The sequence below is a fragment of the Nestor notabilis genome, unplaced genomic scaffold (assembly GCF_000696875.1).
Source record: "Nestor notabilis isolate BGI_N333 unplaced genomic scaffold, ASM69687v1 scaffold27574, whole genome shotgun sequence".
NCBI classification, from domain to species: Eukaryota; Metazoa; Chordata; class Aves; order Psittaciformes; family Psittacidae; genus Nestor; species Nestor notabilis.
The window spans coordinates 1-10852 of NW_009926425.1; the positions used below are offsets into that span (position 1 = coordinate 1).

Sequence of the window (10852 nt, forward strand, 5' to 3'; positions counted from 1 at the left end):
GGGCGCGCCCGGGGGCCGAGCGGAGCGGGCGGCTCTTGGAGTCGCACTGTTCTCACCCGCTGTGCGTTGTCGAGTGCCGTCAGCTCCAGACCTTCTGTCCTTGCAGAAGGCACTGTAGGAGCGTCGCCTTCCTGCCGGGTGGAGGGCGCGGGTGAGCTGTCACCAGCTGTGGCGGCGGCGGGCTGTGGCTGTAATCAAACCCTTATTGCCACACACCTGACTCCAAGGGTTGGAAATGGCCCTCGGTATATACTGGTGTAGGTTGTAAGTCAGAGGCGAGTAGTTTATTATTTACCCGAAGGTATTTACCTGAAGAAGGGTGTTAGTAAGGACCAGGGAAGTGGTTTATGGTAAGTGTAATATTTGGAGGATTATTACTTACCTAATACTTGTTTGTATAATGGTATAGAAGTGGTTGGCTCATTGTTAAAGAAGAGGTTAGTGTTGAGTGCTCCTGAGTTCAAATACAGACTGAATCCAGGTTTTTCCAGCAGTGCTGGAAGTCAGATGTTGAGCTCGCTCCCAGAGTGCTTCCATCTCCAGCGCGGATCCTGCTGCCACCAGGTTTTGAAAGCTGAATCAGAGTGTGATGCTTAATACCTAGTAAATACTGTGGAGTGATTTGGGCAGTCGGTACCTCTGAAGGAAATCTGATGACATGAGGAGGTACTAGTGAGGTGACGGTCTTTACCAGCATGTGTGATACCTGGTGCTCAAAGACAAAGTGCTGGAAGTGGATGATCTATAAATGCCTTCAAGAATGATTGAAGCATCACACCCTGGATTGGTGTTCTTATGAAATCCAGTGCAGATGTTTGTTATGTCAAATGTAAACCCCTTCAATGTTGCACTATGAGACTACCAGAAAACCCCACGAAGCGACAGAACCCCAACAGTGTTTCTCTGACTTTGCTTTCAGATGGTGTTATCAGAAAAAGTGAACCAGCTGATGGACTGGACCAGTAAAAGATCCGTTATTCGCATGAATGGAGACAAATTTCGGCGCTTTGTGAAGGCACCACCCAGAAATTACTCGGTGATTGTGATGTTCACTGCTCTTCAGCCTCACAGACAGTGTGTTGTGTGCAAGTACGGGCTCCATTTAGTCCTACATTAGAACTTGAAAGTCATCTTATGCTTTGTCAGAATTAATTGACGTGTAGGATAAAGCTTCCCTGTACATGGGAGGAATATACTACACTAGACATTTATAGTAGGATTATCTTTGCAATTGGATGTGTGGGAATATATGAGTAACGTGTATGTGAGAAAACAACATAGTCATGAATTATTTATCTCCCTCCTAAAATAATTGCTGCTTTGCAGGAACAATACCCACACTGATGGGCTTCTGGGGGAGGAAAGGGAGGGGGAAAACTCAACCTCCCTGTCATGAGCTGCTGGAGAAATGTTTGTAGCGTTACTGCTGGCCAGAAAGTTGCTGTTAATGAAGATGCTGATTTGCACTTACTGAAGGATCCAGCATAGTATAATCGTAAATAACCATAGTATGGCTTTCATGTGTTAATCTGGAGGTGGCAGAGGTCCGTAAAAGATTAATTTTATACCTAGTTAGTTGAGATGAATTGGTTTCCCATCCTCTGACCTGGAGAAGAGAGCACACCTCTGCTTATTTTGGTGCTCTGTGGGCTAGCAAACGATGAGCTGCTGGGTCCCATTTCAGATTTCAATTAGAAATTACCACTGCTTGTGTTCATGGTCTCAAAACTTGCATTTAAAAAATCAGTGCTGCCAAATGCTTCACTTTGTTATTAGATGAGTCTCTGGCCTTGAACCTTTTCTTTAACACCAGAAAGTGAATACAAGGGCACATGTGGTGCTCCCTCTAATGGAGTGGGTGGCTACAGCTCCCTCAGCTGCTTTGTAACCTGTGTTGTGAACAAACCTATGATACAGCCTCTCACTTGGTGTGTTTTACAGGCAAGCTGATGAGGAATACCAGATTCTGGCAAACTCCTGGCGATACTCCAGTGCATTTACCAATAAGATTTTTTTTGCCATGGTAGATTTTGACGAAGGCTCAGATGTGTTTCAGATGGTAATGTCCTCTTGCTCTTCTATTGACACTGTGTAACCAGTCGTAGATCACAGTAATAGTTCATATAGTTTTGCAAACCTTAACATCTTGTTCTTAAGAGATGTTAATCCTATTTAAAAGCTACACAATTTAGGCAATGGTACTTTAATAAACGGAAGCTTTGGGACTGGAGAAGTGGAGAGGGATGTCTTATTATTCTTACTAAGTTTTCCCAAAGTATTACATCAAAAATTCCTTCCTCAAGCTATGGCCTTTATAGATTATTGTGCATATTCCTATTTGCAGATTTCTTTCCAAAAAGTAGTGTTTAGAGAAGAAACAGGTTCAAAAATCTGGAATGCTATGGGAAAAGCAGTGTTAGGAAACTGTATTTTGTAAGCAAGTACTTTCACCTGTTATAATCTCCTCTTAACTGGTCTGAATCTTTTGATTGGTAGCTGTAGATCTGAGTACTACCAAAGAAATGTCAATCTCTTTTAGGAATCATGCTCAGTTGTGTTTTTAAACACAAAATAGCTTATTCAGAAGGAACAATTTATTTCTAAGACTTCCAGAACAGCCAGTGACCGAGCTAAAAGAAGACAGCATGGAGCACGAAAGGGAAATAGCAGGAGTATATGGATTATTGTAAGAAATACAGGAATGCTGCTGTGTGCTGCCTTTGCTTGGTTTTTAATGTCAATGAAATCTGTTTATTGAATAGTTACTTTTTCGGATTGATTTAGTGGTGATGTTGCAAGATATAAACGGAACAGAATTGTGTTACTAAACAGACCTTTCATGCTGCATCTTCTGTGAATTTTCTTACTACAGCTGAACATGAACTCTGCTCCCACCTTCATTAACTTCCCTGCTAAAGGGAAGCCGAAGCGGGGTGACACGTATGAGCTTCAAGTGCGGGGCTTTGCAGCTGAGCAGCTCGCTCGCTGGGTGGCCGACAGAACCGATGTCAACGTAAGTGTGCACAGGCTTTCCCCATCACCACCCCTGCAGCACTCCCTTGCTGTATGATTCCAGCTAGGAAATATGTCCATGTCTGTGGCTAACAGTCTGCTCTTGGATACTCTAAATAGTTCTTGTCTACAAAATCCAGGTTTGGGCACATGACTGCACCTTTTCAGTTTCCTTACATTTTGCGTTCTAATAGTTGTGTAATTCTTTATTAGATAAGATGGTAAAACTCATCTTCTTCCTTCTCCTTTTTTTGTTCTAGTGTAAGAAAAACAGTCTTTAAATTATTGAGTAGGGAAGGGTGTATAGAAATAAAGTTGCAGTGGCAGGGCAAGAAGAATTACTTACTTCCCAAGTCAGATTTATTATGTATTATTATTATGCGTGTGTTGATATTGCCATTTCTTGTTAGCAGAAGTGTGGGCATAATGTATAATCTCAATAAGGGAAGATAATTTACCTTATTTTCACTTCAGATTCGTGTGATAAGGCCACCAAACTATGCGGGGCCGCTGATGTTAGGACTGCTGCTGGCTGTCATCAGTGGCCTCGTGTATTTGCGTGGAAGCAACCTGGATTTTCTGTACAACAAAACTGGCTGGGCTTTTGTTGCTTTGGTGAGTGTAACCCCTGGCTGCCTGTTGGCATGAGTTTTGTAGCAGTTCTAGTCCTTAAAAGCTTTTGTATTTAAAGATGCTTTAACCTGGTAGAGAAAAATGAGGTGTGTTTAGTTTTACTTGTTAGTAGTTTAATATTATTTGATCTCAGTCTTTTCAGCTCAATTAGTGCTTGAATGGATGCCTTTTACACAAATAAAAGGCAGGACAATGCTTAGCCTAAGGTTGTATTGCAGTATGTTTTGGTATGAAATGAAAAGAAATTGGGTAAAAACCTCAGATAATAAATCCTTATTAAATAGTGTTTCTTCTTTCCTTTTCAGTGTTTTGTGTTAGCAATGACATCAGGCCAGATGTGGAACCACATCAGAGGCCCACCCTATGCTCATAAGAATCCTCATACAGGACAAATGGTGAGTCTTTTCTTCACTTCCTTTTCTACATTTTTGTTGTATTTCTACAGGATAAGGCTGAAAACAGGCAAGTCAGAGTGCAAATCATGTTCTTGGCTTCTTTTCTTTCTATGCCAGTGAGGTTAACCTCTCCTGCAGTGAGCATGGCAAAGCAGAGATGTGTTGATTAGTTCAGAAAGGATCTGTCTTCTCCTAATAAACACTTGTAAAAGTGAGGTGTGTGGAAACTTTTATAATTCCAGGAATCACAGAAAGCTAAGAAGGGACTAAGATAATGCTCTAGGGTAAAGAGGGCAGAATACAGAGTAACTAAAAGCATTTGCTAACAAGTTATTTGGATGCAGGAGTTGCCCTCCTTGCTTTACAACCTAAGGTAAGCATTTCCTGTTGTTCTCCATCTCTTCAAAATGCAAAGAGGTGTTTTGGAGGAAGCACAATGACAGTGCTTTTTTGCTTAGGTTCTGAGGGTAGATCATTTTAGATTACCTGATCTCTTCCATTCCTCTGACCTCCTATGTGTCTTTTAACCATTCCTATTTGGTTTTGTGTTTTCTTTTCAGCATTTATTTGCCTTTCTCTGTCTTGTCCGTATACTGGTATCTAGTGAGGAAGAACCATGATAGTTCTAAATTGCTGACAGCAAAATAAAGTTGTTTGAGTCTTACTTGCTAACCTGTCCTATTGCTGAGGCAATTTCGTGTTGAATCTGGCCTTTTTAGCTCATACCCCATGTAATGACTTCCACATAAAACCATCTTTCTTTGGGAGTCTTGAGGTAAATTAATGTCTAGTGACCTTAGTCTTATGAAATCTCATTCCTGGGAGAAACAGTTTTAACATGACTTGAAACAAACTGCTCTGTATGTAATAAAGAATGTGAAACACTCTGAAACCAGACAGAATATCGAGAGCATTGCATCTCTCCAGGTGCTTACATACCACATCCTGGCTTTTCTCATGGATTGTACTCAGAAGGGAATTAATTTGGTGAAATGCCCTTTCCTGCCTCATTAGGTGGGTCAGGCCCTCTATGTTCTTCCATGAAATGTGGATGTGCTTATCTGCTTCTCAAGGATTCAGAAATGGTATTCTTTCACAAACTGCAAATTTTCTGTTAACCCAGTTGGTTAGTGAACTATTAAGGTAAGTAAAACCAGCCCAGCTTACTGAGTGCAAGTTCTCATGTGCTAAATGTTTTCTTCAAATGCTTCCTTTTATTCCTTCTGTTTACATAATCCCTAAAGCCTTTCTGAGACTGAGGAATGCTACTGGTAGTGATGTGCCTTTTCCTGGTGTGCCATGAAAAAGGTTTCAAACGCTTGGAGCCAAGTGAGTGGGGTCTGCATCCAGATTGAAGAGACTGACCCTAAGCTGAGGAGCAACGTACATAACCTAAGAATCCAAGTCAGGGAATGGATCAGACTTGGCTCACAGTGGGTGCAGGAGGGCATGATTATGACATTTTGCCCTACTGAACAGGGGATCTGGACCATGAAGGTTGTAGCTACACTTGCACTTACACTCGGAATGGTACTTTGGGCTGATTGTGCCTGTTAATAGAAGGATTTTTGATGCTCACACAGCTCCCCCAAATCAATGGTCAACAGATGAAGTTGTTCATGTTCCAACTTCTGTTTGTCTCCAGAAAGAGGCAGTGCAACACCCAGTTCCGAGCCCTATAGTGGTTGTTAATCATGTCAAAGTTGACTCCAGTCTTTTCTAAATTCAATTACTCTTTGTCTCTTACAGAGCTATATCCATGGAAGCAGCCAAGCCCAATTTGTGGCAGAAACACACATTGTTCTTCTGTTTAGTATCCTTCCTACTGAGAAGTATGTGGTTGGTGACGAGTTTTCTGTTAGCTTATGCTGCTGCCTTCTTTGTGAGTGTGCTTTGTCAAGGCTTGAAGCTGTCACCTAATACTGATGCAGAAGCTTGCTGAGTTGACAGCTATGCTTTTTCTATGCCAGTGATCTTTAAGTTGAAGAGAAAAATGTTTACTGCTTTCTCATCACCTTCTTCCTTGTTTAATGACTGTACTGAATACAGGGTTAAAGATGTGGATCTCTGGAATTGTAAGATTCCTCAGGATAGCCCCTGTTCTCTGTGCATGTCTCTTACCTTTCCAGTCTCACTTACTTACTTTTTGCTTTGGTGTTGAATTCCTTCCTCTGTTACTGATCTTTCTTCTTTTCTTTGCTTACCTTATTTACTTCCAATCTTACCACTCATTGATGCTAACAGTTCAGCATTTTTTCCACGCCATCAAGAAAGGCAAGTGGAAACTTGCAGCTTGAGAGCTTCTGCCTTTCTCCTTTGTGTAAAAATGTTTCTCTGGAGTCACAAGAACACTCTAAAATTCAACGTTCTTTTCTTCTGTTCCCACATGTGTGTTTTTGATCCATCACCTGTAACTTGAGTCATCTCTGACTCAAGCTTTTCTTGTCCCATCGCCTGTGTCAGCCTGTGCATTGTTCTGTCTTTTATTCAGGATTTTTTAATCTTCTTTAATGTTCTTTCTTGCAGCTGCACAGCCCCAAATGGTTACATTTTGCAGTACATGAGCATGCAGAACAGCAGACTTACTACAGGCACATCATTTCAAAACTTCACACAAACTACCTGTCCTTTTGACTGCTTGACAATGATTAACAAGTCTCTTTGGTTGCAACAACAGTGTTTCATTAACAGAGTGACTTGTGCTGATTTCTCCCCATTCTCTTGTTTTATCTATTCAAAATCTGTTTCAGCAAGTGATGCATTAGGATTTTTGTAATAAAATAGAGTAAGCAATTGACGTTTAAATACGCTGATGTTAAAAGAACTTCACTATATTTCTTTTTTTAGCTTAAAACCTCCATTTTGAAGGGAACTTCTGATCTTTTTCTGACTATTACTGTACTTCTGATGCACTCAGTCGAATTCAACTTAGAAACTGTGGCTGTTAATTTGTGTGATTGCAATCCATCACCTAATGGAACCAATCTGCCCATTACTGGAGGCATTTAAAATGGTAGAGGTTGGCCAGGTTCCTGGAGGTTGAAGTCACTTTTCTCTTGTGCTGAAGGCAGACTACATCTGAAGTGGAAAAGTTTCTTAATGGTCCCACTGCAGTCAATTATAAATAGTTCTCATTTCAGGAGGAGAATCAATCCTGAGCATCTATAGGGAAAAGGAATGAAATCTTGAGCAATTATGTCTTTTGTTCCACTGGATCCACTGCTTTGCTGGGATTCCTTCTCTGCAAATGTCAGGCAGACACTGTCTGCAAGTTGTCTGTGCTTCCTTAACTGTGCAAGCTTCATTTTTGTTTTAATTGAAGAGTTCTAAGACTGAAATATTGCTACTTGAAATATATCCTATTAGCTTAAATATTGCATGCATTTATTCATTCTATTAGCTGAGCAAAATGCAGAAGTCGAGTTCTTTTGGGGAATTTCCAGTGGAGCAGAACAGCAGCAGGAGCAGACTGAGCTCTCTGGGAAGGAATCCTGCTTCATTACAAGCTACGATAACAAATGTCTGGTTTTGATTTTGTGTCAAGACAATCTTTGTGTCTGTTTTCCCTTAAAAGTTGTCCTGATGAATGCCTTTCAGTTGTCTCCCCCCTCAGCTGCTGCTCTGGGGGAAGTCTTTAATTTTTCCAGTGAGTTTTAAGCCCCTAGGTATGATGTGGGAGCTGAATTTATAAGATTTGGAAGGAGTGTATTATGTTGAGTCTATTTATCTTGTTGATTTAGCCTTAAACAGCGTTTGTAGATGGTGGTGTTACTTTAGGAATGGTCTTCCTCCATGAAGCTGCTACTTCTGACATGGATGTGGGGAAAAGAAAAAGTAAGTACTGATACTGTTCCCTCAAAGAGGAGGTGTATTCAGTAAAGATTTTTGATACACTATTTAATAGTGATGCTGTTGCACTGGGGGGGTTTGTACGTTTCCCAGCTCTAAGCAGAAGTGAATCGCTCTGTTCTTCAGCAGCATTTGGAGTCGCTTAACAAACTGCAGGATAAACTCAAAGTCCTTTTGGGAGGTGGGGAGATCTAAAGATGCTTTGCAGCATTTTTCTACTCAGGGAGAGAAGGGACTTGGTTTCTCTTAAAAGCAATGGTATAAAATTGATTTACAGTAGGAGTTTGAAAGAAAATGAGTGTTAATTTACTTATTCTCAGTGACTTTAATGGAGGTCTCATCTGGCCAAATCTGTAAATGTCACAGAATGCTTTTGAAAACCCCAGTTGCTGTGGTGCGTTCAGGACAGCTGTCACAATAACTGAGTCTTGTTCTGCATCTCCTGCAGTTATGTGTATTGCTGGTATTGGCTTGGTGGTGTTGTTCTTCAGCTGGTTGCTATCTGTCTTCAGATCTAAGTACCATGGCTACCCATACAGGTACGTCTCTTCTGCTGCTTCAGTCATTGTTTTCCTCTGCATTCCCTTACAGCTACACCACCATAAACTTTTTTTAAAGGAAGTGTGTAAAATGAGGACTTAAAAATGAAGAGTGATCGTGGAAGTTTGTGTGTGGTTTGCTTCTTAATCTGGGCTGGATGCTTATGAACGAATCCGTTCCTACCTCGTCTGGTGATACTACTGTAAACCAGAACAGTGAAATAGGAGAAGGGAATATTTTTCTGAAATCTAATTTGGTGGGAAATAATCTTTTAAAAGTGCTCCATTTGCTTCTTAAGGAGCAGCAATATTGGTCAATATGATCACCAGAAACAGTGGTGTTAGGATAGCCTCATTTTTCAGTCTGGCCAAAGGGAAGATGGTGGTAGTCTCCTCCTCATGCCATTACATACTATGAAATATTTCTGTTTTCGTAGTGACATCTCAGCTAATTTATACTGAAAACAAGTGTCTCCCCTACTCTACTTTTCCTCCGTGTTCATACATCTTGATTATTAATCCTTATTTGTGAGAACAAGGAGGATGGCTGATGCTTTAAAGCTGCATACATTTAGGGATTGTGTCTGTAAAGAGTCTAACACTACTGTGTGTTTAATATATGTATGATTGGCATAGATACCTTGTGTGGTTTTACTAGGTTCTATGCATTTTGAAGAAGTAGATACATGCTGAGGGACCAGCTTCTAACCCTAGTATCATAGAATCAACGAGGTTGGAAAAGACCTTTAATACCATCACGTCCAACTGTTACCCCTAGGACTGCCAAGGCCATCACTAAACCATGTCACATCTCAGCTTCTGCAGAGTTTGATGTGTCTGGAAGACTAATCCCATCGGCAACTTCATCCCCTTTCTATGAGAAGTCAGTTCTTACTTAAAAGTATCTAAATTATCAAACTTGTTATTTCATAAGGACTTTTCTCGAGACTGGGAGAGAGCTGAACTTATTCCCTGTTTAATGACTGGTCACCTTTTATTTTGGTCTATGCAATGGTCTTAAGTACTTCTGCTAACTTTGTTGTAGGTAAGATGTAGTTGTCGTTGCTTTTGAGTTACTAGAAGATGCTTTTAAGCAAATTCTCCACGGCTGCTTGTGGCATCAGGCCCTGTTTCTCATTTGGATTTTCATGGCATATGTGAAAGCTGAGTGGGACGTTGCACACCTTTTGTGTCTTACTCATTTCTTATTAATGAGAATGTTTGTTATTTTGTTCCTGCAGTTTCCTCATGAGTTAAAGGATTCCAGAATCTGTAACATCAGAAAGGTGGCGACTCTGAAACGTCATGGAATGGAATGGAAGAGCTGATTATGTATGGTTCATGCTACCTCTCTTTATACTGAATGAGATAGTTAAACACTGAACCAAAGACGTGCAGTGCCTTACATGTAACAAGCAATTTGCTCTGAAGGACACAGAGCATTAAGATGCAATCTCTTTTCATAAGCTTTACATCTTTTTAAACAACTCTACTTCTAGTGAAATTCAGAACTTCATGCTTAGAACTACATGTCCATAGACTAACTAGAAACAGTACTTTAAATTCTGTTGGGTGACCTGTTCCCCATGTTTCTTTTTCCCATGTCACTTTATTTCCTGTTTGTGCATAGCAGGTGACAATCGTGTCTCTGTCATGCTTCTTCATGGTTGAGAAAACATCTTCATATACCTGGAAATCTTTTCCTTTGGTCTGTGTGCAGCCCCTGGAGCATACTGCAGATTCCCACGTGGAATGTGCATATCCTAGAGCTGTATCTCATTCTTGAGAAGAGTACTTATCTGCTGTATGATGCAGGAGGTTGTTCCACAGATTCTGATTCACAGAGAGAATTTTCAGCAGCCGGAACTGAGTTAATTCAATTATTCATTAAAACCTTTCTTTGCCAAATGCTGAAACTGCAACATTTAAGTTGCAAACGCTGGCTCTGAGCCAAAACAAAATATTCTCACCCTGAGCAACATTCAACCTCTCAAAAATAGAAACCAAACCTCCAAAGGCAACTAACTCTCTGTAGCCTGAGTTAAAAGTTGCCAACTGGCTTTCAAGTTCCTGCTCAGACTCCTGACAAGCCACCAGGTATTTGATTTTTGGTCCCTGTCTTAAGTTCTTGCATTCTCCATTTATCTTCTCTGAGACTGTATCCTCGGAGAGGATGTGGGAATGGGCAGAGGTATCTAATCCCAGGATAGATACTGTTACCCCCAGAAAGATTTGTTAGCCTTACCGTCAATGCGTGTGCTTTTTGCTCTCTCCTTTTGTTCTCTCATCTCACAAAGTACTTTGCCTTAATGAGTCTTGAGTGGAAGACATTGTGCCTCAGCCCGAACTGTTGTGTAGTTCAGCACTGGTACTGCAGGAAATCTTACAGCCTGATCAGTAATACTTCCTTCCATAGGCTGTGCT

At 40.9% G+C, this 10852-nt stretch overlaps 1 protein-coding gene across 1 annotated transcript; it reads left to right on the forward strand.

The window, feature by feature from the left end:
* The first annotated feature begins 919 nt into the window (after positions 1–919).
* Positions 920–10260, forward strand: MAGT1 (magnesium transporter 1). The gene is made up of 9 exons (XM_010013534.1): positions 920–1089; positions 1942–2059; positions 2873–3013; positions 3487–3627; positions 3951–4040; positions 5790–5853; positions 7800–7874; positions 8338–8428; positions 9670–10260. The coding sequence occupies exons 1-9, from the start codon at positions 920–922 to the stop codon at positions 9683–9685; spliced, it is 906 nt and encodes a 301-aa protein (XP_010011836.1). The 3' UTR covers positions 9686–10260.
* The last annotated feature ends 592 nt before the right edge of the window (positions 10261–10852 follow it).

Excerpts from the sequence above, each read along its gene's own strand:
- MAGT1 (XM_010013534.1), top strand. The coding sequence starts at position 920 with ATGGTGTTATCAGAAAAAGTGAACCAGCTGATGGACTGGACCAGTAAA. Across the intron at positions 1,090-1,941 it reads AGACAGTGTGTTGTGTGCAA|GCAAGCTGATGAGGAATACC; the intron begins GTACGGGCTCCA and ends TGTGTTTTACAG. Across the intron at positions 3,014-3,486 it reads CCGACAGAACCGATGTCAAC|ATTCGTGTGATAAGGCCACC; the intron begins GTAAGTGTGCAC and ends TTTTCACTTCAG.